This window comes from Heliconius melpomene, chromosome 10 (assembly GCF_056956725.1).
Source record: "Heliconius melpomene rosina isolate 202511_hmr_F chromosome 10, ASM5695672v1, whole genome shotgun sequence".
In the NCBI taxonomy this organism is placed as follows: Eukaryota; Metazoa; Arthropoda; class Insecta; order Lepidoptera; family Nymphalidae; genus Heliconius; species Heliconius melpomene.
This window is the reverse complement of record NC_140398.1, coordinates 10845339-10872367: the sequence shown is the minus strand read 5'-3', so window position 1 is coordinate 10872367 and position 27029 is coordinate 10845339. Positions and strand designations below refer to the sequence as shown.

The window sequence follows — 27029 nt, the reverse complement described above, 5'->3', positions numbered from 1 at the left end:
ACTCAAGCAATAAATATTATTATTGTTTTATGTGTTTAGATTTTTTTAATTTATGAGCTGTACGTTACAGACTTTGGTCGTCCGAGCCATTTTGTATCTGTTTTTTTTTATTTATGAATATTTATCAGTACATAAACATATATAAATTTAGATTTAAACATATATAAATACATAGAAAATGTCTACTTATTTATTGGGCCACCCACTAGCATGAGTTATTTTATAATGTATATAACGGTATAAGAGTCAGACGAACGTATATACATTTTCTAAATTTTAAAGGAGGAAAGAAGGAAGGAAGCGAAGATATAATCACCACCTAAAACTATTATACTATCTCTATTAATAAGTCGGTAAATAGAATAATATAAAATAATAATAGGGGTGGTTATAATAATTCCGCAAATATATTGTTAAAATTGTGGGTTATTGCATATATTATGGCATACTTATTAAAAAACATGATAGACTATCTGACCTACTTATAAAATACACGTGCTTAATGTAGATTTCAAAATGGTATAATATCAAAAAAGGTTTAATCGATGACGGTAAGATGGTAGGATACTCAGATCTTGTAAACTAATATAATTTTAGGTAACGAATTTGAATTATGTAAAGTGAATATTTACTAATGGCAATGGTCTGTATTTGCATTTTAAATAAAGTTAATAGATACAACTGATGATACTGGACTGATCTCGTACGGGAGGTACGTACTTCTTTGTAATGTTACTACAGTCGTTCGCTATCTTATATTTTCAGTTACATTAAAATAAATTAGATTTTATACTGCTATAGAAGATTTAGTGATTTTTTTATTTCAGCTTAGTATTTTTTCACTAAAACTATAACACCTACCTATTATAAAATAATCGTAAAAAAATGTAAAAAGCATATATTTTAAAAATATTTTATTAATAAATACTCCCTCATATCATACAGCATTACATAAAACTTATTATTACCTTAAGCTTATTTGCAATAATTAAAAATATATATTAAAATCGTATCACAAAGGTCATATTGTATTTTTTTCGTCGTTTCTTTTTTCATTTATATTGGAGCCCATGTCATGTTCATTATATGCTGGATTATCAACCCCAGAGTCAGTGCTGCCATCTGTACTGCTTGATACCAACTTAACTTGTGGACACGCCGCCTTGGAGTCAGTCATATTGATTTCATTCTCACTAGCGACATCTGTCGTAGAATTAATTTTATCTAAGTTTTCTGGTTTCTCAATATCTAAGATTGCTGGTTTCTTTTTGCAAATATCATTTTCGTCACCCACAGCCCTTTTCCCAATGTAAAATTTATTAAAAAGATAATAAATACATCCAGTAATAAAAGTCGCAGCAGCAAACATTTGATAAGTTGGTCGCGTTCCAAAGAACTTCATAAGATATCCACCTATCAAACTGCCGGAGCCTTTACCTGAAAATTTAAGTTTAAAGAAATAAATAAAAATATATTAACTTTTTCGTACTTAAATGTATACTCATAGTTGAAAAGAAATTGAGCGAAAGGAACTTCACGCATTTTCCATAGGAACTAACGGATGGAAGAGAGTCCATCAGTGCCATCTAACCATCACAATAAAAAAAGGTATGCAGTGCGAACATAGTGTGAACACACAAGTCCATTAAATAATTATTATATTATAAATAATAATAATTATAAATATTATATTAACTATTGTTAAATATAACAAAAATTTTCAAATATTATTAAAATAATTAAAGGTATATTTTCAATTATGATAAAACTTACCAACTCCATAGTAGAGACCTCCTAGTAACCCTTGCACAGATGTGTCTGTAGTAGTAGAAGACAGTCTAGCCGCGTAAGTAACAGCCGCTGTGAAGGACAACGATGACGTCACAGATTCTAGCGCTTCGAAAATAAGACATAGCCATGGATTGTAGATTAAAGAGTAACCTAAAAATTAACAGAAGGTAATTTTTACAACAAAATAAAAGTGTTTTGGTATTGATTTAATTTTCATTTACCAGTAATTTTTAGAACATAATTCATAATTCTATTCTCAATTCGAATTTCGAATACATGCAAAGCAATCTTGCAGATTATCTAGTAGATCAACATAATTATATAACTTTAAATAACTTTAGCTGTCTTTGATCTTGATACCTTGACATTTATGAGTTTAAAGCAAAAATTATAAAATCATCTTTAGTCGCAATAAATAGGTTTTTTATACACATTCAAGCTTATTAGGCTAATGGATTTCACTACTATGACGAACATATTTTTCATAGAAAAATCAAAATAGCTTACCCAAAAGTCTAATGGCATAGAAAATAAATCCAATGAACAGTACATTAGCATGTCCAAGTTTTTGGATGATAGGACCGGACAGTACCAGGAGAGGCAGACCCGCCACTCCGCCGACTGTGATCGTGATACCCATTAGAGAACGCGAGGCTCCAAGGTCTTGAAGTAGCCAAAACAGGAAACTCTCAATGTAACCCCATGCAGTGCCTGTTGAACAAAAATAATTTTGTAATGCTTACCACATTATTAATTGCAGTTCCTATTGACCTACAATCCGGAAATGTTATATATTTATAAAGTAAATAGGAGCAAGACGCAGTGGAACTACTTATTCATTTTATCCATGTTAACCTTTTAAAGTTTTCCTCCAATATTCTAAGAAACAATAATTTGCATTTTGTTGACTAAAACAGATGCGCTAACGGTAATTTTATAAAAAATATGTTTCCTTTTTCTAAACTGGTAAGACAACTTTCTTTGTCTTATTTTATTTTAGGTATAGCAAGTGTTAGTTGCAAAAGTGAAGATGTCAATTTTTTTCTATAAGCAAACTTAAAGAAAATAAACGATAATATAAATAATTAATATGGAATATAGACTACTATTATCTTGTGTACATTCAGTGTTATGTAATGAATTGTGGATAAACAGAAAGTGAGAGAGAGAGTTATGCTGTGATTATATAATTTAACAAAATCAAACTGACCCATGATAAAGCATGCTATGAACAGAGCAACTATTTCAATATTGCGAAACACGAGTATAACATCTTCGAGAAGGTTCTGAGCCGGCTGTTTGAATTCCAGATCAATACTCAGCATCAGAACACCAGAAACCACTTTTAAAACTGCATATAAATAAAAAGCCGGTCTGTAAATAAACATAACACTTATACAATATTGCAGTAACCCTATATTACTTTAAGTATCAGTTTCATATCCTGTTACGGATGTAGTAACTAAAGCTTAAAATCAAAATGATCAGCTTCACGCTGTATACCACACACTTCAGGGTAGGTAGAAGGAACCTAGTGTTAACCACTCCGTTCCCCAGTTTCCGCCGTTCTGGAGGCATTGCGTGCTGAGTGGCGGAAGTCAATGTCACGCAGCTTGCCACGACACCCGAGCGAAGAAGTAGAAATATAATAGGTATAATTTATTAATAAATTAGTAACTAAAGCTTATTTTCATTATTTAAAATTATCTGTATTGTATTAATTTTCAATAACCAACATAATTGGATTTTGCATTGAGAATGCAGCACGAATATCTTGTTTTGATTACTATCGCACACGACAAGATGTGCAGTTGGAAAATAACGCTACTATAATGCATTAAAAATGTATAAATATAATACTAACCTAGTTATTATTTAAAATAGATGATATATAATGCATTAACTTTGGTACTGGTACTAAAAAATTTTTAGTACTGATTTTAATACATATATATGTACCTGAAATCTGTATAACCTTTGCCCCTGCTCGCATAATCTATGAGAAGTCCAGAGAGCGGTGACGAGATCATTCCACCAATACTGCCATAGACTCTTTGAAGGCCATAGTCCGCTCTTTGATCCCTAACAATCGCAATGACAGCGCCTTCGAACATTGCAAATGCAGTACCACTAATTATACCAACGAATACACGAACCTGAAAAGTTTCAAAATATTAGAAATTGATTTAAATTTAGAATTTGAGTAATTTGTTCCTTTCAGAAGACTTTAATTGAAATAAAAAATATATACGTCCATATATTTTTTTTTAAACCGTAGTTCAATATAACAGATAAAAAAATATGTTACTAAAATAGATGTTTGTATTATATTTGTTTTTTTTTTTCATATTCGTTTCATAGGTAAATGTAGTGTAGATATTTAAATATGGCGTTTTAAGTTACACAATAAATTCTCTCATTTAAAGACGTGGCGCAACTTACAACGTGGCGATTAAGATCATAGTAATAACTTGTATGGTACAACTGCTATTCTATTTGTAGTTTATAAGGTTTTTTATTTTATTTTTATAATACAATTAACATATGTTATTTGCTTATTCTATTCTCAATACAACTCAAGCATTTTATAATGTTAAGCAGACCATGAGGATATAGCGACGCATCAATCGTTCATAATTTTTTACCTATTTATAGATATTTCTTGTTGAACATTGAATGTGACCCTAGTAAACTTTGATCACACAACTATAGAGTACTACCAAACACGCCTGGACTGTACATATGTGATATAATAAAGAAAGCTTAAATTAATAAAGCTTTTTTTTGTAGTAGAACTCTGTGTAAATTAAGAAATATAAAATTATATACTCCAAGTTTATACTGAGATAGAAGATCAACATTCATATTTCAAGATGTAACAAAGAGAATTATATATTTGCAAACATTTAATGTGTAGATCTGATTGTGGAACCTCTAGGTATATAAACAAGCATGTACATCGTACAATCGGGACGAGGTCGTGTTACGTCACATATACTATAAGTCTTATAAGCTGTGAAGGCCCCAAACTTATACAAGAGCCTACTAGTTAATACATATATAATTCATAAGTTCCTAATAAATGATTGAAAATATTTAATGTGGTAAACAGAGCAACTTATAAATATTAACAGGGTAACCATAAAACGTGAAAAAAAAACATCTTTTAACTTCAAGCTATCCCGCATATACCAGAGCAGGCAAAGGGAACTTGGGACACTAATGTTAAGGCACTCCCATTAACACATTTCCGTTCTCCACTTTCCGCCAAATCCTTGAGGCATTTCTTGTTGAGTGACAGAATCCAAGTCGCGCTTTGCCTCGTTACCATAGCGAGGAAATGCGAGAGAAATCGAAAGGACAACCGTCGCGGTTATCATCGTGCATTTGTACCCTGCGCCAAGAAAAATTAAATTATTTGTTATATACAAGTAAATTTTAACTAAGTACAAAATGCATTAAAGTAAAAATATATATTTTACAAAAGCGACTTCAATGCGTAACAACGCCGTAATTTATAGGTACTTTATATTGTAATTTTAAAATTATTATGTATCTACCTGTATATTTCTTTTATTTTTTCTTTTTGTGATAAAAAGAAAATATTATTATATTACATAACATAACCTTTGAATCCTGAAATACGCATTTTTTACAACTAAAATATATTAAAGTTAATATAATACTGAGTGTAGTGTGGACAACAGACATAACAGTGGCAATGGGTCAGACTACCAACACAAATTCGTCATTATCCAGTTAGTGAAGATTAGCTAACAATCTTTCTATCAACGAATACGCTACACAATCTGTATATTACATTATATTATTTTTTTTAACGTCACGCTGTATCCCGTAAATTATATACTATGAAAAACTCCTTTTTTTATAAAGTGGTGTAAAATTCAATAAGTGTTCATTATTTTTTAACTGTATTGTAAATACAGAGTAACGTAGCTCCATTTTAATCTATTGGAACGATCAAATACATACAACAATTGTGTGTGCTTTATTTTTACGCTACCCGTTACATGTAGGTATTTCCTTCTAATAAATTAAATTGTAAGATATAAAATATAATATGTATTTTTAAAATATTCTGACCTATCCATTACCTCTACAAAGTGACGTTATTCTCCTCTATAAAATGAGTATTGTTATTACAAATATAAAAATATTATATTTATAAAACATAGAAATATTATATTTATAAGAAATTTCGTCATGGTATGTACTATCTAATACAAAAGCATTTTGTTTCTCAAGTGGATAATTACTCACAGCCAAATAAGTCCAGAAAGTGAAAACAGGATCAAGTTCTATTTGCTGCTGGTGGTTGTCACAGAGACTCTTCCGGGGCGCAGTGGAAGCGCACGCGGCGGCACATTGTGCCAGGCGTATCGGACCAGCTTTCACCCAGGCTGACTCGCCGTATGACTGGGGGGAACCATAACATTTGTCTTAGTTTAAGCATTTATTATAAAATATGTAGACCAAATGTATAACTTGGTTACTACGTTTTTAGCACTACCTCTCCATGGTTCTTGCAAATTAACTAACAATATTATAATTTCTTATCATGTGACAAATATATATAGATACCATTTTAAGTAATTATTTCTTACTACCTTAAATTCAATAAAAATTATATCTCCAACTATCAATAATATAACAATGGTGATCATATCATTTTAATAAAATTAATTAACTAACCAAAGAACTAATAGCTTTAAAATCATTGTAGAGTACCTGAGCAAAGTTATCGTTGCAAGTAGTAGAGTCAACTCCGTCGTAATCGCTGCTTGTTCCATTTAAGTTGCTTTCCGATATTGCATTCACCCAATAATTTCGTACTTCAGCAGAATTTTTTTGGGCGTCATGAGAAATTCTTACTCTATACGACACTTCTCTAACTTCTTCAATAGAATCGTCTAAAAAACCAATTTTCTCAAATACACACGTCGCGTTTTTCTCAGCATATGAACAACTCAAATCATATAATTGTGGTGTTGGAAAGAAAATTTTATTATCGCCAATTATAGATGTTGTAGAGTTAAAATAGGGGTCATTAGTCAAAACTCTTGAAGTACTGTGCTCTTTCATTGGTTTTTCCCTATGGTCCAAGAAAGTAGAAATCGTATTTCGGTAAACAAGACGCTGGGATTCAGATGATGACTTCAAGTGTACGTCATATGAGTGAGCGTGGATAATAGAATCTACGTCCTCTTTAGAAACTTGATGTGGCAATTCGCAAATAAAACCGCAAGACAATATGCTGTGGACACAGACAGATAAGTCACGTTAAAGCAATTTGTTGTTAAAAGAAATGTTTTCCTTATCTATATTTGTTAATAGCTTTAGAAGCATTAAGCTTGAAAAATATTATATTAACCGCTATATTATAGTAAACAAAATGGCAATTTATATTTGATATTTTTTTTAATATTACACTCAACAATTTCATTAATTATCATCAAAATTTATCACCATCAATGTAAACATTAGTATAATGGAGCATCTAATGTGTTTTATTACAGTTAAATTCATAATATATACTTACGTTAAATTAATGTTATATGCATACGGATGGATTGGAAGACATGGATACTCTCGTACTTGTTGCAGGTGTAACGCAGAACCATCACAAGTTGTGATTAAGTCAACAGCAGGTGGAAACGTCACAGTAATACGACCTACGGGGACTGCCAGGAGTAATAATGCTGAGAGGCCACCGAGTGCTGACGACAACGCTAACAGCAGCTATGAAAATTATATTTATTTATTCCCATACAATGGAATACTTATAATACTGTTAGTGTAAAAACTAAACTAATTATATAGTAAGATTCAATAGTAAAATTAAAAAAAAGCAAGCAGTAAAATTTAATAAAAAAATGAATGGCTTGTTGAAAAACAGGATGAGGCGTTTAAGAAGAATGATTAGCGTAAATGATCAAAGCGACATTTTCTGCCACAATTGTTATTGGATAACAACAATGAAAACAGATATAAGTAACTACAAATACCGTAAATGTTCTCGGAAAATTCATAGTTATTCAGCAGGTACGAGTATGTCGTTGGAGTGCAATTATAATTGTTCATTAAAATACCTTATATGATCTTAATTATGCATTTTAGCTTAGCAATTTTACCTGACTTGTTTTATATTTATAACTTCATAGAAAATTATACAAATAAAAATACCGCAGTGTAAAGTTTGTTAACTATATATTGTTTATTTGTATAGTCAAGACTTTATATGTAATATAATTTTAAAATATATTAGAGTCTATATTTAAAATGTTTTTAAAACGTCTGTGTACTTCTTTTTGTTAGCAAGTGCGTACACAAACGTAATGATCCCTAACCAATAAAGGGCGCACACCATTACTCGTACATGTCACCGACGCTTCCGGCCCGGGCGGTCTCCGCAGTGACGCCGTGACGCAAGCGCACAGCATGTACTCGCCTCGCAGTGCTCGTGGAGCGGGACGGCGCGGGCGAGCCACACAATACAAGGTAAAGGTTATTGTAACCAGAATTGGATGTAATTTGCGTTTGCGGCATTGTAGATTAGCTTCGTTTAATTAAGTCATACAAATCATAGGCATGAAAGGACATTATCAATTTTCTATTCGATGTCAATTTTGTTAAATGTCAACAGTTAAATTTTAAGCATAATATGTACGTATACGCCTTGTTATTTGTATCATTTTCCAGCTTCACGTTGTATCCCGCATATAGAAGGGTAGGCACAGAGATCCTGGTGTTAAGACTTGGATACTCTAATAGTTATTCATGACATTATCATATATTGAGATGACATTTGTCCATTTGTACTTAATATTAATTATATCTTAAACTAGCGGCCCGCTCGCGGTTTCACCCGCGTGAACTATGTTATTATTAATTTCTGTCTTCATGGCTACGTCCTAGTGACGTCTATGCAAAATTTGAGACTCCTAGCATTTAGTAACGAATGACAAAGACAAATGTTATTAGTAACGAAGTTTCATACAAACTTTCAACCCCCAAAACAACCCCTTAGAAGTCGAATATTACAAATTTACGTCTTAGCGAGCACCCACGTCCTATAAGTAACTCCTATGCAAAATTTGAGATTCCTAGCACATGTGGTTTCTGAGATTTCGTGATGAGTGAGTGACCTTTCGATTTTATATATATAGATAGATAACATGAAAATAATACATGGAATATCAATTATTTGGGTGTTCATACTAACCCTAAAATTTCCAATTTTATCCGCCAGCATGCCAGCGAGGGGTGGCATCACGATGGAGATCACCGGCGTCACAGCTGACATAATGGCAGTCTCTTCTACATTAATGCCCAACTCTCTCATGTGTATCGTTAGGTACGGGTACAAAACAAACAGAGCTAGAAATTATAACGTTGTTGTCATAATTGTGAATTATAATAATGGGCGTGTGTGTCGTGCCCACCCCAGAATAATGTGTTGCCCACTCCAGAAATATTACTAACAAAAAATTGCCCCGATAAATTTAAAAAAAACAATATTAACATATTTGTGTTAAACTAAAGTCCAGGCCCCCCAGACCATATTTCTAAATACGCCCATAATTATAATGTGTCTAACCAATTTACAAACCAATTTGAAAATAATTTAACGTGCACTTACTGGAGGCATGTACAAAGAACAATATTTTTAGAGGTATAAGCTTTTTCTGTTTGAGATCATCAGTGATCCGCTTGAAGAAGGCGCGTACAAACTGCATTTTTGTATCTTTCTGCGTCTAGCGAGTGGAAAACCGTTTCACTTTCCATACGATGGGGACGCTCTAAGTGGGAAAACTCCTAGTTGTCCGACCTCCGGCATGTATGCTCACATTTATATTTACTAGATGCATGGAAATTTGTCGAGTGCTTGTTTATCTGAAAAATAAATATTGTTGTCATCATCATTCTGCATTCTACTTATTCTATTGACGTCACTTTTATAAATTATGAGAAAAACCAAAATGCGTTAAATTACACCAACACTTATACAGCTAAACATAAAATAAATAACTAATCTCTGTAACTATTAAAATAAAAAATAAATTGTCTTCTCATAAAAGTTCGTAGCTGCTGTGTAAATGTTTACTAAATATCTTAGATTTGAGCACAAAATTATCTAACAATGGCAATATTAGGTTATGATATCAAAGATAAATGCCGGATGTGCGGACATTCAAACTTAAACGGTGCAGGACCGCTTAGCGAATAATGCTTTAGCCAGAGAGACTGCTAAATATATTTTTATGCAACGAAATTTTGCGACGATAATGATGATAATGAAGGTCTGGAGCATTTTTATTTACAATTTTATCTTCTAGTTTTGCCACTTCCAAAATTTAAAATATCTGTAAAAAAAATTCTAACAAGTAAAGCTTATTACACTGTTCAAGAATATTTAGAGGATAAGTATGTATGGAATTAATGTTTATTGCATGTAATGCAGGATAGCTGCTAGCTAATGTAATAGATTGTACCATTGATTTTGAAAAGAGCAACTGTTGAGTTTCTTGCCGGCTCTTCTCAGCAGAACTGCCTTCCGAACTGGTGGTAGCTTTTTGTTCATATGTTCATTCGACGATTCAAAAGTGATTATATAATTTCCTATTTGAATAAAGAATATTTTGAATTATGAATTTGAATTTATTAACAATCTATTACGATTTATTACTAATAATGTCTAATTTGTAAGCTCTGTCGTAGTGCAGGAGTACCTACAAGTGTTTCACAATAAACAAAACCTGCACTAATGTATTATATGAAATAGAAAGAACATATGGTATATTTCATTATGTATTTAATGAAACAGTTAATCAAATATCATAGAACATTAGTATATGTATTGTCCACATTTAACGGTGATACATCGACTGCGCTCCACATACATATGTAAATGCATGAGGTAGTACATTAGCCCACTTCGCCAGTTCAATAGCTATAGATTTTGGTTCTGCAGTAAGGGTATGCAAATTGTGTGTTATATTACACATTGTGTTGGTATTACTGTATGAACAAAGAATATTTGCATTAATATTATTAATTGAAGCACTCATCATTAATCCATTTTTTTTAATATTATACATTTATAATATAATATCAATTATTATTACAATTATTATGGCAGGTACCTATCTATTTATTATGCTAAGACTGTAACGATATTATGACCATCCAAACATATATCTGAACATATCTTTTTTTATATTTTGTTATAGCAGCAGATTTCAATAGAGAAAGTATAAAAACAGAATTTAATTTTTCCTTTATCCTGTTTACATTTGTATAAAGTAAACTTGCTGCTTTGGGAGCTAAAGCCAGTTCTTCGTAAGATATTGAAACAAGCGACAACCTCACGTCACAATCGATATTTATCTATTATTTAGAATCGATACGGATGTTGTCGAACTTTTTTCCAGCTTTGTACTGTATCCTGCACGTAACAGAGTAGGCAGAGGGAACCTAAGACACGTCGTTTCCCCCTAAATCTGGAGTGGTGGAACCCAACACCGCGCTTGGCCTCATTACCAGAGAGCGAAGAAATTAAAATATTAAATAATTCATTTCCTGGAGTGGAAATCGAACTGGTAATCGTGTAAGTCACACGCATATGCCCATGCGCCACGATTGGCCTTAAACTTTTATTTTATAAAACCAAAATATTGACTATCAATAAACCTACATACTCGTATATATTTATAAACAGATCCCGCACGTTTTTATCTTTACTTAAACATTGAGGAGCACTCTACGAATACAACAAATGTTTAGTTAATGAGTCATGTAGTTAATTATTTGTATAAATTAAAACTGAAGTTATAGAAATGACCGTCGTGACTGTAAACTCGACGGTTGTCTTTGATTCCAATTGGGCGAATGAAATATTTAATATTTCCATTTTCTCGCGTATCTAGTAACGATTCAAAGCGCAGCTTCGAGTCCCGCCACACAACGTGCAAGGCCTAATAGTTCAGCCGAAAGTGGGTAACGAAATGTCTTAACACTGGCGTGTGTGCGTGAAGCTAAAAATATGTGTGTATTTAATATTTATAATATGCCTCATTAGACTTATGTATATGTGTATTTAAAAATTAAACCTATTTTTCTTATAATATAAGTCAATCGTTACAGATAATATTGCATTGAAAACTGTTAGAGTTTTGAGCGTGAACAATATATTCATTATTTTGATATAAGACTATATGTAAGTATTATACCTATTTTTATATCCTTATTATTTTAATAAGTGAATAATAGTTAGTACTTATATCCTGACAATATAAATTATAGATACAATACCTATTTTGTCAATATTTCTGTTCAAATATGTATATTTGTATGAGGTAATTAGGTACATCGATAACCTATATTTTTATCTACTATCTATCTATTCAAGTATTTAGGTACCATCTAAATATTAATAATAGTGATTATATCTTTAACTGTAGTCATCATTGTAAATTTTCAAATAAGATATATTATGTATATATTAGATTGACTGTTTCTTATGTAATATCATCTAGTAATACAATAATAGCCATGAGAAAATGCTTGTAAAACAATTGCATTTACGTCGCGTATTTCGCAAGCACCATGCACCTACTGCCGACGCACGCTCGCCGCAATGTTTAAATATTTCAACACAATGCAACCTAGGGATTGAAGCATTCATCTCTAAACATCAAATAATAGAAATAATTGTTTCTATTTATTATTTTAATTAAATATCTGTATAAATTTTAATTATTTAACGCAAAGAGCTTTATACGGCTGTGATTAAATGTGATGGTTGTGTATTCTAATTCCATAGATTTTTTTATATGTTTTTTTTTTTCTTTGGCTATATACAACATCCCTTGTGCCTATTTCATAAAAAATATAGATCTGGAGGTACCCAGTCTACTCCACACACCTAATAGGTACGACATTGTGAAAAACAACCTATTTATTGATAATTTAAGTAGAATTAACTAATAAATATCAGATTTTAAATATTGTATTTGTATATATGTGCCGCTGTAGACATGGTGCCGCTGCAACACAATGATCTTAGTAAGTACTCTGATTTTAAAACTTAACAATATGTTGAAAGTGCAAGACACATTAACGGTTGGTAAATACGGAGACAAGACTGGCTTTATTTATTGTTATACTTCTTAGGAGATTGAAGAACTCTGATGGGGACTTGGAAAAATGGATTATTAATTTCTGATTCTTATTCACTACACATAAGGTAAACATGTAGCAGGTGCCTGTTAAGAGATAGGTACTTATTCACAAATAAATTTCTTGAAACGTTTTATTTTTCCTTAATAAAGTCACTTTATTATAAGATAACCTTTTGTGTAAGCTTCCTGAATCTTAAATTAGTTTTATCTGCATTTAACTTTACTCCATTTGCAATATTTTTTCAATATTATAATTAATTTTGTATGCACAATCAATATATTGTTAATATTCGCAGCAAAATTATATGCTGCAATTATAATTTCGTGTCGTTCGTCGTGATCGTGACCGATGAAAAATTATTTCTTATTAAGATTGCGATTCGCGGCAAATCTGGAAGATAGCAACTTCAGGTTCCGCAGTCAAATATAGAATTTTATTGATTAAGTGAATCTGATTGGCGGCTATCTATTATAATTTATTATTAATTAATAGTAATTTAATTGTGAATTAATAATAATTTAATTATCAATTAATGATATTAATAATAATTTAATTATTAACTAATAATAATTTAATTATTATATTATAATAATATAAATTATAATGCTGAATTGTTTGTTAGAAAATATTGTTAGAGTCAATCGACCTTAGGTTCTTTCGTGCTTGTGTTTTATGTGCAAGCGCATCTTTCCCCTAATTAAGTAATTGAAGTAACAATGTTATTTTACACGAAAACAAAACAAAATATACGTATATATGTAAATGTATATAATATTCTTTAAATCAATTAACGTGGCCGTGTGTGAAATGTCAACCTGAGTTTCCATTTCAATACGTTTTGAACTTCATGAATGTAATCGATGTGATATGTACGTGAAGGATAAGTAATACTACTTTATATCGCTATTATTCCTTTATATATTTTTTCGTAATCAATATTTTATTCTTAAAAACATATTTCTTGGTTTCTTGATTAATTATTTACTTAAATAGGTGATTATATATAAAAATTACTAATTCATTAAAATACCAATAATTTTTAATAGTAGTAAATAATATTTTTAACTTCAATCTTATCGTATCACGACACATAAATATTTTCCATTTTCTTATAAAAACAAATAATTCCAAATCACACTCACCGTAGTCGTAAATTGTAAAATAAACCTTATCGTATCGATGAAATGCAATACACGTCAAAGTTTAAACATTTGCTAATTTCCGAATAACATTGATTAAAAAAATAACAAAATTTTTTTTTTTTTTAATCCGTTACATTTTTCGAACTTCATACGTATCACGACATATAAATTTCGTAAAATAAAAAAATATCGCTTTGAATTTAACTTGTAAGTAAGTACGCGCGTTTTGTACGCGTGTCCGTCCGAGAGATTTGCGCGACACTGACACAGCCGCAACCCTGTACGCTTCCCACCATCATGTTTAGTTTATATTGCACCAAAGAGATTTCAAACTGTGAATGAAGTACCTCGCAGAGACTCCTGCTTGGCCGGTATCGCCAAAACTTGACAAAAGTGAAAGGCTGCAGTTACTCAGCGCAGTATTCAAATACAGTCCATATCAGCGGAGAGTGGTTGCTCGTGTCCCATAAACTGTATAATTAACAACTTCTTTTTATTAAGATTCTTTTATGTTGTTTTTAATTTACCACATTTATTCCCTGCTGATTAATCTAAAGTTATATTCATATACTTATTGAGAGGCCTGTCATGGCACAGGGGCACAAAGTGTGACTAAACGCGACCGATTGTGGGTTCGATGCCCACTCGAGGAAATGAAATATTTATTTAAATTTATACCTCCATTTCTTCGTTCTGGTGTCGAGGCAAATCGCGGCGTTGAATTCCGCCACTCAACACGCAATGTCTCCAGAATTTGGCGGAAAGTGGGGAAAGGAGTGTCTTAAAACAAGCTTTCCTCTGCCTGCCCTGCTATGTGTACACAGCACGAAGCTAATTTATTTTGATTAATATAATATTTTTTTATATACATATTATTTGATCTATTAGCCTGTAATTTAAAAGTAGGTATATATAATATGTTAGGTACATTAAAAAACCCATCTGATATTGAGTAAATAGATAAGACAATAAAACGAAACAGAAAACCGAACTTCCCGGCATTGTTCTCGCTCTATCAATTTAATGTGGAGAGTTATAAAGCGAAGACAATTGTTATGAAAATCAAATGTCATTAGCTATGTTTCTATATAGCATTGAATTAACAATCTATAATCATGACATGTCGACACCTCTGTATCACGTTTGTGTCGCAGGACCGCGGCTCGCGGCAAGGTAGATCACGTTACCATCTATGAACTAAGTACTAGAATAGATGCTATTTGCTATTTTACACCCTAAAGGTCACAAAGCAGGAAATTTATAATAGATATTTGAAATAAAATCTTGCCCTTTAAAATAAGTACATATAAAATTAAAAATAAACGCAATCTATATACTTAAATCCCGAATGAGTAAGTATGCTAGTAATCTTTATTTTTCAGACTTACGTTTTTCTAGTAGGATATGTTTAAACTTTTTAAAGCGGAACTTCTAAGATATAAGAGTAGATTAAATTGTGTTTCTTAATGTAAGTAAGTATACTTTCACATGTTAAGGAAACATAGTTTACATTTCCTGGTACAATTCCTACAATGGGTAGGTAATATAATTTTCAGTTTACCGTAGCGTTTACACGCCTATGACTCTGCACCACGACGGCGATGGCCTTGATCCTAAATTGCTGGGAATAAATGGAGAATATGTTAATAATAATATAAGTTCCCTACTTCAAATCTTTCAAGCATAGTAGAAAAGATGTGTAAACAAAGTTAAAAAACGTTTTACCAATATCAAAGAGAATGGTAAACATGCTTGCCGTCTAATAAATCAAACGATATGCTAACATAAGCATCGATATTCTCGAAGCAAGGATTAATTACATCTTTATCTTAATATCATGTTCACGTTTTATCAATACCTTTTCATTTCATTTAAGTTTAAGGCCAAACTATATTAAAATTAAAATTAAAAATAACAATAACTTTCTACAATATTTTTCGGCCATAGTTCCAAGCGAATCGTCGAACAAGGGCACAAGCGTGTGACAGTAAACGCTACAGGTTGTGGGTTCGATTCCTTCTCGAAAAAATGAAAATATTCAATATTTTCCATACTTAATGGTTTCCAGAATTCGGCGGAAAGTGGACAATGGAAGTCTTAATGAGAACGGGGTATCTTAACACTAAATTTCCAGCTTCCCTCTACCTACTCCGCTATGTGAAGGTAAAAACAATCGGTTCGGTTAATATAGATATTAAAAATATATAGTATCACTTTAATAAGTGTGTTATAATTTTATAAGGCCAACCTATTTGAATAAGAACAATCTATATTATAGCTTATAAATTCTATAAACCACTTATGGGATTATTTGCCAATTACAATATTAATTTTCATTTTTATTACAAATTAAATTAAAGTATAATTCTGAAGCTGATAAGGTGGAAAGGGAAAATAAAACCAGAATAATAATGTTTTAAAGTGTGCTCTTTATTAAAATTGTGCACATAAATGTCAGTCTTTAATTGAAATGAATCTAAAATATTATACAAATAAAACCGTTTAAAAATAGCTTCACTCTATTACTTATACTTGCAAAAAAATCAACAAGGACCACAGTATCACAACAAAAACAAATATAAAAGAAAACACGATAATACAAAATATGTAAAGATTTTTTTAATAAAGTCGGAAGGTATGTTTTCATTTTATTATCATATATCTTCCACTTCGATAAAAAAATATGATGTTACCAAAATCAATTTGAGTCTAGGTCAATATGGGTGCATATAATATAATCATTCGTATTTCCGTGTCTTTAAAGTTAATGAAATCATTATTCGGAAATTGAGTATACTGATTTTTAAATTATACAGCTTAAAAAATAATTTAATTACTTTGTAAAAATTCATTTTTACAGTACATTCGACAGGCCATGGCTGCCATGAGAATGATCAACAATAAGAAAAATCCCCAAATCAAATCTACCTTCAAGGCAGCCATGACTTGTTATCCTTACTGCATGATAACTACACATTTTCAGTAACTATGGTCGACAAACGACACGAGTCCAAATCCCTCTTGTTGAGCGACCAGCAAAGATTGGCTAGATTGGATTGGCCCTGGCTTTTATTCTTTTATTCATACAGTACACACAATTTTATAAAAAAAATATATTTTCTCAATTTTTAATGATACATCCGAGCTCAATACTCGCCCATAAAAAAATTGACATTTGTAAACAATCTCCATACAATGTGACAACTGACAAGTTCAAAACACCACAACCTAAGAACTGAACAGAATTCCTTGAAAAATTAACACTAGAGATTTGACTTTATTTCTTTTATTATTTATTTACTTGTTATAATATTCTCCTCACAATACTTGGTACATAGTTCTAATATAATAAACGTTATATAGCTGCCCAAATAATACACGAATATTGCCTCAATGTGATTTAAAATGAGAGGAACTGATTTATAAATCTAATATTTTGAAGAAATATTCCACTTCCAACAAACCGTCTTCTGCTAAATCACTGCAATGTATTGCATTCTGTACTTTTGTCTTTCCTAATTTCGCTCTTAATGTATGTGGACGTAACAATCTTGCTATTTCCTGAAAGTTTATATATTAAAATTTTTAAGATTTTTTACATATTAAAATTTTTAATAGACAAATCGTTTGAGAGTTAAAACAGGATTTTCATATTCTTACTCTGGTGGGGAATGACGCGACTTAACCTACTCTACCTCTTACTAGGTTCCCTCAGCCTCAAAATATAATAAGTATAAATTAAAAATAAATACATTAACGTATACAAGTAGTTTAATTTTGACCAAAAAACAAGCTTACTGGATCTGAAGGGCCAACCAATTTTCTAAATTCGATGGCAGTGTTAGCATTTTTATCTTTAGCTACTATCTCCATGGCAACACATGGTCCACTTGACAACTCCTCAACCATACCCTGAAATAAGAGGTACATTTTTTTTAGTTTTATGCTTCATATAACAGAGTAAACAGATAGAGCCTAATGGCCGAACACAACTCTGCACTTCGTCTCACCAGAGCATGGAAAATAATTCATGAAATTATGCACAATCATTTCTTGCACATGACTTTGGCATGTCGAGTAGCAAAACTCTACATAACATTTAAAGTGGGAAAACTCTACATAACATTTAAAGTGGGACATTGTCGCACAGCCTTAAACATTGGTCATTTCTTGCACATGACTTTGGCATGTCGAGTAGCAAAACTCTACATGGTGGTTTGTCTTGTAATCAGAACTAAGATATTAAAATATTATATATCATTTCCTGAAGTGGGAATCAAACCCATAACCATTGTGTTTACAGTAACCCACTTGTGCCACTATGACACAACAGTCTCATATTCATAATATGAAAATAAGTAACTAATAATTATCATATTTAAACTCACTTTGTATTCCTGAACAATACCCTTGTATACTTCATAAAATTCAGCAGCATTAACATTTTCCACCATAAACATATTCAATGCTGTTATATCAAAGCCACCTTCATCAATTGCTTCTAATGCTGCTCCCAGTTTCCCTTCTCTGATTGCATGAGGCTTCACTATGCATAATGTACAGTTTGACAGTGTTGCTGTTAATCTAAGTCTTATTGATTTTATTGGGGGTGGGGGGAAAAAATATTCTATATCCTAAAATATAACAAAACATTTATAAACCTTAAATAACTAAAATAAAATAAATGAAGTAAACTAAACGTTTATGCTTATTATATGCAATCAATTTTTAACAAATAAAACAAATGTGACATTGAGTTTCACCACTCAACAAATCATGAACTAACTCATGAATTGTGTGGAAAGTGGTGCACAGAACATCTAAAGACTAGGTTCCCTCAGCCTACCATAATATATACAGGGTAATTAATATGTGATTTTAAAATAGACCTAAATGAAAATGATGATAAATTTAAAAGGCTTTTATTTGTTTACATTATTACCTCTACTGCATCATCAATATTTGCAGACACATGAGCACAATTCCTTACAGCATCTGTACCATAAAGAGCTCTAATTGTCCCAGGTTCAGCTTTCATGGGATCTTTATGTCCAAGAATCTTTATGCAAGCAGATACTGAATCTTTGCCTACTAACTCTAATCCCAAAACTTGTTGTCCAGTTAGATGTTCAAGAAGAAATCTTAATGCCATTGCTTTTATTAGTTAAACTTAATGTTAGATTTTTTGATTGATTTTCACTCAAAGTAATTAAATATTTAATATTTTCATGCCCTTGCTTTGGTCCAAAGACAAGGCGTAGCATTGAGTTTTGCCACTTGAATGCAATGCCTCCAGACTTGAATGGAAAGTAGGGAAATGGAAGTGACTTAATTGGAGCAGTGTCTTAACACTAGGATCCCTTTGCCTACCCTGCTATGTGTGGAAACTAGACAGAAAAACAATAAAGCAACACAAACATACACATTAAAAAATTCATGAAATATGGTTCTTTTTATGATAACTTACGGAAATGTTCGATCAGACATTTGTTTTCTATATATAAAATTAATATCTTCAGCTGTAAGGGAAGCCTTCTTCATTTTAGTTATTCTCAAACCATGTTCAAAATAATGTGTCAATATCTTTCCAGCTATCTTTACGGCCATAGGTTTAATTAAGGCAAAAGTTCTAAAAGTAAACATCATACTTTAATAGAAACATAATTATCAATAAACACAATAAAACTATACTAAAAAAAATATCTAAACATAATTTAATTTAATAAAAATAAATATATTTTTATATTTTACAAAATAACTTACACTTCCATGTCTTTATGCAATTGCATTCTAGTTGCTTCACAGGCAAAATCAACAATTTTTATTAATCTACCTAAAATTTGTAATGTGGCTCCAATATAAAAGCTATCTAAAGTTATTCCATTTACTTTTACTCTTCTCAAAAACGTTTTTCGATTTTTCAAATCATACATTTCGATTGTATCATCAGTTGGGTAATAAAAAACATTAAAACGACGTATCAGGCTAGCTTGGTTATCATACCATTCCCCAATAAACGAGAATTTATCTCTATAAGCACCTTCCTGAAAACATATTATAATTTATGAAATTATGTAGGCATACATATTATATTCAGTAAACATTAACAAAACCATTAAGATTATATGCACCATTGTTTATATATTATTATTTAATATTACGAAGTATTACAGTGGTTTCGTATAAGCCAATTCGCAACATAAAGACACTTTTTATGTGGCCTTAAGTATACATTAAGTAAAGCAAGTGTATGTAACTATAACAACATTTTGTAAACAAAACCGTTTAAAATTTTCATAGAATTGACAGTCTCGCTCGCTCCGTTGCTACCATGTAGGGATGTGATCAACCCGGTTCGATTCTTGTATGAGTCAATACCGATCTACTCGATTTTGTATCGAATTAATGACTTTCGAATGGAGATTAGATCAATCGCTCGGACCAATTTAACCGGATATATAATCAGATAATCTTAACATTGGTCATGGAAAATAGTCGTTTGGACAGCACAAAATTTTTTAGTACCCTATTGAAAGATTTTTTTATAAATTATCCAATGTAAAAAAAGTTTTGTTATTCTACTAAAATGACATTTGATCCTAGATCAATCCGAAAAATTGTGTCGATTCAATATATTATGATCCATTGTGATCCAGAACCACCTAGCTAGATCGAAAGTAAGTACATTTTTTATTCTATATAAGTCAAAGCTTCAAATCGATATTGAATAAATTAAAAATTGTAATTTCATATTTTGAGAATTTTTCTGGGGGGGCTAAACTTTAACTTTGAACAGATATGTTCGGTTTTTTCTGACCAACCTTACACATTTTTTTTAATGTTTGCTGAGTGGAAGGTCTACACCTTACAGTGGCGTAGATAGGGGGGTGCGAGCGGGGCGGTCGCACCGGGCATCAACAGGAAAAGGGCATCAAAGTCGACGATTAGTGTGTTTTTTCTTTGTTTTTTTAGACCTTATACCATTTTAAAGGGCATCAAGTCCTCTAAGCCGCACCGGGCATCAAAAGGAAAGGGGCATCAAAGTCGACGATCAGTTTTTTTTTTAGAACTCAACGTCCACGATTACGTTTTTTTTAGAAGTCAACGTCGACGATCACTTTGTTTTTTTTTTTTTAGAAGTCAACGTTGACGATATTTTACTTAGAAAAACTGACAATATACTTACCTAAGTTAATGTTTAAAAAAAGTAACTATTATTTTACATTGTAATATTACTTATAAGACATGTATTAAATGAAAAAAATATATTAATAAATCATTATTTATAAAAAACAATTTTGTGTGCTTCGTGAACATAATTTTGTAATATGAAATAATAATAAAATATCAAATACAACCATATAATAATTTAAAAATTGAATTGACATTAAAATTTCTATGCTTTGACAATTTTACTTAACATGTAATATTTGCTTGCTATTATAATTGTTTTTTCTTATATATTTTCTATATTTATCACGCAAAAGATAAGATTAACTATTTACTATGGTAAGCAAATTTCTATTCATTGTAAAATAGTCGTTATTACATGAATATAAACAATTTCCCTGTAGCCATGTGCACAAAATAATGGTCGTCCTACATCTATAACTTTTATCTTAGAAAATTCAGAAAACAGCATCACTGAGCTTTTTCTGCAGAGGCTTGTGCCTGCTGCACGCTTGTGCGTGCGACTGCATTCGCGACAAATTGTGGGTTCGATTCTTACTCGGGGAAATAAAATATTTAATATGTTTCTCCTCTTTTTTTCTCTGGTAACGAGACAAAATGCGTCGTACATGGTGCGAGAATTTTTTTGCTTAAGACTACGTGAACCAACCAGTACCAACATAACTGTCTAATAGAGTACTTATCAAACAAAAATTGTTGTCACTTTTAAAAAAATATGCCTTATTATAGTCTTCACATATGAGCAAGTATCCTGAGAATTGTTATTATTTTTTGGCGAATTGATCACATTTCTTACAATATATTACAGCAAGTAGGAGGGAAACTCCTACATACAATTTGAATACAATTATTTCTCAGGACAAATATTTAACTCACAGCCACCGTTTTTAGATGATAAATAATAATATTATCATGCTTACTAGAATAGTAATACATGTAGTTATATAATTTTAGCCTTATGATTATTTTGATAAATACACATTCCTATGTGAAATGTATGATGAAGATGCAGACGAAATAAAAGATTTAGTACTTAACTTTTTCCCATTTGACAATTCTATACAAGTAATTGATGGGAAAAAAGCAAAGAATCTTGTCAAACGTGTCCACCTGCCACCCTTAAAACTGGAAATGCTTCAAATCGGAAATATTGTCAACATATTTTCGAGGTTACTATATATTAAGGACTGTGCACCAGCCACTAGAAAAATTTTATACAATAATGTTCAAAGGTACTTATTATTTATACTTAGGTACCTAAAACTCCAATTTACTATATCGTCACGTGACCATGAGCGTATCTATAATAGAAATATTTTTATGTAAGGTGTGCTGCCTATTCAGCTATAATCTATGAATAAAATAAAGATATTACTTGCAGTCTTTCTGTTCACTGTTAAGCACTTAAGTAGGTACCTATTGAATAGCTACAGCAAATCTTTATTTATTCATAATTTCGTAGTTTTTATTATTATTAACTAACAATATTTGCATCTACATTAAAAAATGCTTAAAAAAATTGTTAAAATTAAAACAATGTTAAAATTTGATAACAATGTAACTTACTTTTTTGTTAAATTATTCAGATTCATTACTTTCGAGTAAAGAATCTGAATAAGTTCTCGATTACTTAAGTACTATAGCCACAATCATCTAAACCTAGATTTCTCTAATATCTATTACCAGATAATAATACCAGACAGATAATAATATGCCAGACAACTTCTGTTTATTGTTATTGCTATTAATTTACCGATATATTTTTTCTTAACATCCTTTTATATTTATTTTTAAGCACATTTGCTCTGATAAAACCAATCGCTCCGAGTCTTCATGGGAAAATTATTACATTCATAATGAAGAAAGGTTTCCGTATAGTTCGCATGAAAAATGGTAAAATTAGCAAAGATTTTGCAATGGATTTATACAAAAATGTTGCTGGAAGTAATTCGTTGCCGTAAGCACAATTAATAACTATTATCAAACCACAATTTTGCCAATAATGCCGCTATTCCGCCACGACAGTTTTATTAAACTATAATCATTATTTCGTTTCATATTTGGTAAATAATTTGAAGTGACAATAAAATGTATCTCATTGATTAATTAGAAAGTAATACCTTAACAAGGAACACAAATTAACTAACGCAAGTTTTGAAGATAGTGAGCTAACAATACGAAACTATTAGATATCATGATGACTTTAATCAGTCTAAGTATATTAATGTCACCACCACGGAGATCATTTGCTGTAGGGACGTGGAGCATCAAAAGTAATATCATCGGATAATTCTATATTCCACTTCAATATCAAATGATTCCTGAAATTATATTTCATCGGACCATCGAATTTTATTTGACGAGTCGAATTCCATAGCTCTCGCTTTGTTTGACCTTATGTTTCGATATTGCAAAGTTGCAGATTTTAACTTATATTATTAAGCCATTTATTTATTGATTCGATTACGTTCTCTGCCACCGCAGAATCCACGCAGGCATCGATATGGGTTCTTCTCGATTTCTGTTTATATGTTCGCGCCATTCTCTTATTGATAAACATATTTTTTTAAATTAGTTACTTTACATCAGAGATATCTATCAATGTGTCCCATGGTTAATTTCTAATTTTCAGAATTATAATAGATTATGTTACGACGGGGGAAGTCATTGGCTTAGAATTGGTCGCACCTGACGCAGTGAAGTTGTGGCGTCAATGTTTAGGAGATACTGATCCAGCGGCTGCAGCTCCTGGCACCCTTCGAAGACTTTACGGAGAAAATAAATTAAAAAATATAGCACACGGCTGCAATACTCTCGACAACGCCATGAAAGTAAATTAATAACATATAATTACCAGTACCTAATTGTTTTCACGATCTGTTTAGTTACTAGTTAGATGAAATTTCGGTTTTTCTTTTAGGCAGTCATTTAACATAGTAGCTTATAGTTGTAAGCCTTTGAGTGTTATTTACACAACAAAATCTAAATAAATGTTCATCGGGAGCAGGTCTGTTATCTGATAATCACAGAAACTATTTGTGATTAATAATCATAAATACTTATATGGTCTTAAGACTTCATAATATGACCATATCATAAGGCCTTAAAGCCATGAAATAATTAGTAAATTTTTTTAGATGCTAGATTTGTACTTTGGTTTTGATAATGGAATTCCAAAGGTGCCATTCAGAGCAACTTTTAAAAATTGTACCTGCTGTATAATTAAACCTCATGTTATAACTGATGGGAATTTGGGTGCAATAATTGAACAAATTGCAACATCAAATCAATTTTATGTATCTGCCATTGCTATGTTTTCTGTTAAATTGGCAAATGCTAAAGAGTTTTTAGAAGTTTATAATGGAGTTTTACCAGAATATGAGGTACACTTCTATTTTACAAGAATTGTAAAAATATATATTTATTTAGGCCGTCGTGGCCTAGGGCCACAAGGGTGTGACCATAACGAGACAGTTGTGGGTTCGATCCCCACTCGAGAGAATAAATTATTATTTATTCATATTTGGATTTGATCACTCTGGCATCAAGGCAAAAGTCCGGCATTGAATTCCGCCACTCGCAACGTCTCTAAAAATTCGGATGGAAATGGAGGTGTCTAAACATGGTCCCTGTGCATGATACAACGCGAAGGTGATTTGATTTGATATTTATATATTTAGTAAAATTAATTTAAATATACAAAATCTATTTACTTAAAAGAAATAATTTAATCAACGTTGCCGGATGCTCTGATTTTTGCGGGACGTCCCGATTTTTAGCCCAAAAATTAAATGTCTCGGTCATTGTCCCGCTTTTCACGATTATTTCATTTATTTTTATTACTTTAAGATCCTAATACTTAGTTAACTTTAAAGAAATATAAATAAGCACATTCGTAAGTTACGTATAATTATTCTGAATTCTTAAATGCCTTACTTATAATAAACCAAAACGATATTGTTTAGGTACAGATAGTGACATTTTACCATTTAAAAAATTTATAGTGCTTGCTATCACCATTGAAAGATTTATTTAAAACTCAAATAAATAGATAAATAATATTAAATCTTCATTATTTAAAAAAATTTTTTCCACTTTTGGTGAAAAAATCCTCCTTATCTAGGTACTTATAATGTAAAAAATTCCTGCTTTTCACCAAGAGAAATTCTGGTAATGTTGAGTAAAATATGTTAACTCCCACTACAATGAATATAAAAAATAATAAAGAAAATAATGTTATAGGCCATGTGTATTCATTTAGCAGAAGGAAAATGTGTTGTTTTAGAAGTGAAATGCAATGACCCCTCTACAAATTGTGTTTGCGAGTTCAGGAAACTTTGTGGTCCAAGGGATCCTGTGAGATATACATTTTTTCTTTAAAATTATTTTCAATTTCACACTTAATCTTGTATATAGCATTGTAGAATTTAGAGAGTATTGTAGAGACTAGTACTCTGTTCTCTGGTTTTTGTAGTTCGAGACATTACATGTGGAGTGCTTAAATTAAATACAACACTACCAGAGCTGTGAAAATAAAAATAATTTATTAATTATCCAGATCCAGATGACTCAAGGGTAATCCCTTGAGTCTAGAGGTGACCTTCAATCAACATTTATTCATGGTCTTAAATTAAATTATTAATTACATTATACATCATTATTTCCATAGCAAACTATACTAATTTTAACAAATACTTTCAATCTTAATAATATGTTTAAAAAGGAGCTGTGTCGTCAATTATATCCAGAATCCATTAGAGCATTATATGGGAAAGATATAATACATAATGCTGTCCATTGTACAGACCTCCCAGAGGATGGTGAACTTGAAGTTGAATATTTCTTTAAGTTATTAGCAAATGAATAAATAACAATTTATATTTCATTTTCTTCTGTATACATTTTTAATAACGAAATCATTTCCTTCAATTTCAATTTTATCATACATCCATTTTCTGTTACATCTGAAATAATAATAACAAACGATACAACTACAGATTGTTTAATAATTATAAATATATTTTAAAGTAAATTTTGCATATATTTTCTCACCTGCACTCATGACCACATTTATTGGAATTACATTTTGGGCAAGGAAAGTGGCATCCTGAGCATGTCTCGTCCAAGCAATCGCAAAGATCTTTACCTGTTGCTGCCAAACATCCCTTTTCGTTGTATAGTTTTTTGTTTGTTCGACTAAGTAGAAATATTCAAATTAATTAGAATATTTTTTAAAGAGGTAAAGAATTGTTTTATAATCGTGCAATGCATACTTAAAAAAATAACTCCTTCTGTTTAATTTTCTGCGTTCACGTGCTGAAGTTTCAGGATCAAAGTCATGTAAGAAATGCATAATGATCTTCTCTTAAATAAATACAAATATTAACTTTAATAAAGCTTGACTACATAAACGCAAAGAATTATTTATTACAAATTATTACACTAGACTAGAAGTCAAATCAAAGCGAAGGTCAAACCATAGCATATGCTAATGCTAGTATATGTTCCTTGGACCATAGATAACAGACATATTATCATATTCTTCCCAACTATAGATTAAACTGAAGTCTTTATTATTTATAATGGATTAGTAGTTACATGTATTATTTAAAAAAAAGTACTAAGGTATAACACACATTTAAATTAAATAATTTCTCGAAATTTAAAAGTTTGAATTATACAAAGAATTTGAAGCAATCGATT

At 31.0% G+C, this 27029-nt stretch overlaps 4 protein-coding genes across 5 annotated transcripts; 1 reads left to right on the top strand and 3 right to left on the bottom strand.

Moving 5' to 3' along the window:
• Positions 1-899: 899 nt before the first annotated feature.
• LOC146535600 (major facilitator superfamily domain-containing protein 6-A-like) lies at positions 900-14403 on the bottom strand. Of its 2 annotated transcripts, XM_085191023.1 has the most exons (11): positions 14136-14403; positions 9452-9705; positions 9035-9189; positions 7352-7551; positions 6541-7066; positions 6073-6228; positions 3751-3947; positions 3002-3165; positions 2299-2502; positions 1774-1941; positions 900-1437 (listed from the first exon to the last, which is right to left on the bottom strand). In XM_085191023.1, the coding sequence occupies exons 2-11, from the start codon at positions 9546-9548 to the stop codon at positions 1022-1024; spliced, it is 2283 nt and encodes a 760-aa protein (XP_085047149.1). In that variant the 5' UTR covers positions 9549-9705; positions 14136-14403; the 3' UTR covers positions 900-1021. The 2 variants fall into 2 exon arrangements, with proteins under 2 accessions (XP_085047149.1, XP_085047151.1); XM_085191025.1 differs by lacking the exons at positions 9035-9189; positions 9452-9705; positions 14136-14403 and adding an exon at positions 8177-8293.
• A 2141-nt stretch (positions 14404-16544) lies between these two features.
• Positions 16545-20440, bottom strand: nmdyn-D7 (nucleoside diphosphate kinase homolog 7). Its single transcript, XM_085191020.1, has 7 exons — positions 20267-20440; positions 19899-20179; positions 19603-19764; positions 19078-19276; positions 18524-18769; positions 17934-18047; positions 16545-17696 (listed from the first exon to the last, which is right to left on the bottom strand). The coding sequence occupies exons 1-7, from the start codon at positions 20267-20269 to the stop codon at positions 17556-17558; spliced, it is 1146 nt and encodes a 381-aa protein (XP_085047146.1). The 5' UTR covers positions 20270-20440; the 3' UTR covers positions 16545-17555.
• A 1844-nt stretch (positions 20441-22284) lies between these two features.
• Positions 22285-26526, top strand: LOC146535598 (nucleoside diphosphate kinase 7-like). The gene is made up of 6 exons (XM_085191022.1): positions 22285-22558; positions 23122-23283; positions 23959-24157; positions 24464-24709; positions 25569-25682; positions 26050-26526. The coding sequence occupies exons 1-6, from the start codon at positions 22320-22322 to the stop codon at positions 26191-26193; spliced, it is 1104 nt and encodes a 367-aa protein (XP_085047148.1). The 5' UTR covers positions 22285-22319; the 3' UTR covers positions 26194-26526.
• Positions 25869-26836, bottom strand: LOC146535597 (ARL14 effector protein-like). The gene is made up of 3 exons (XM_085191021.1): positions 26600-26836; positions 26379-26522; positions 25869-26290 (listed from the first exon to the last, which is right to left on the bottom strand). The coding sequence occupies exons 1-3, from the start codon at positions 26677-26679 to the stop codon at positions 26209-26211; spliced, it is 306 nt and encodes a 101-aa protein (XP_085047147.1). The 5' UTR covers positions 26680-26836; the 3' UTR covers positions 25869-26208.
• Between the last annotated feature and the right edge of the window lie 193 nt (positions 26837-27029).

What these genes read in the sequence shown, in the direction of transcription:
- LOC146535600 (XM_085191023.1), bottom strand. Translation starts at nt 9,548, where the DNA reads ATGCAGTTTGTACGCGCCTTCTTCAAGCGGATCACTGATGATCTCAAA. An exon ending in CATAGCATGCTTTATCATGG is followed by an intron (nt 2,503 to 3,001) that starts GTCAGTTTGATT and finishes TTTGTTCAACAG; the next exon opens with GCACTGCATGGGGTTACATT. An exon ending in AGGTCTCTACTATGGAGTTG is followed by an intron (nt 1,438 to 1,773) that starts GTAAGTTTTATC and finishes TTAAATTTTCAG; the next exon opens with GTAAAGGCTCCGGCAGTTTG.
- LOC146535598 (XM_085191022.1), top strand. Translation starts at nt 22,320, where the DNA reads ATGTATGATGAAGATGCAGACGAAATAAAAGATTTAGTACTTAACTTT. An exon ending in GCTGGAAGTAATTCGTTGCC is followed by an intron (nt 23,284 to 23,958) that starts GTAAGCACAATT and finishes TCTAATTTTCAG; the next exon opens with AATTATAATAGATTATGTTA. An exon ending in TTTGTGGTCCAAGGGATCCT is followed by an intron (nt 25,683 to 26,049) that starts GTGAGATATACA and finishes ATGTTTAAAAAG; the next exon opens with GAGCTGTGTCGTCAATTATA.
- LOC146535597 (XM_085191021.1), bottom strand. Translation starts at nt 26,679, where the DNA reads ATGCATTTCTTACATGACTTTGATCCTGAAACTTCAGCACGTGAACGC. An exon ending in AGAAGGAGTTATTTTTTTAA is followed by an intron (nt 26,523 to 26,599) that starts GTATGCATTGCA and finishes ATTTCTACTTAG; the next exon opens with TCGAACAAACAAAAAACTAT. An exon ending in AAATGTGGTCATGAGTGCAG is followed by an intron (nt 26,291 to 26,378) that starts GTGAGAAAATAT and finishes TTATTATTTCAG; the next exon opens with ATGTAACAGAAAATGGATGT.
- nmdyn-D7 (XM_085191020.1), bottom strand. An exon ending in ATGTCTGATCGAACATTTCC is followed by an intron (nt 19,277 to 19,602) that starts GTAAGTTATCAT and finishes AATGGCATTAAG; the next exon opens with ATTTCTTCTTGAACATCTAA. An exon ending in TGGTTGGCCCTTCAGATCCA is followed by an intron (nt 17,697 to 17,933) that starts GTAAGCTTGTTT and finishes ATAAACTTTCAG; the next exon opens with GAAATAGCAAGATTGTTACG.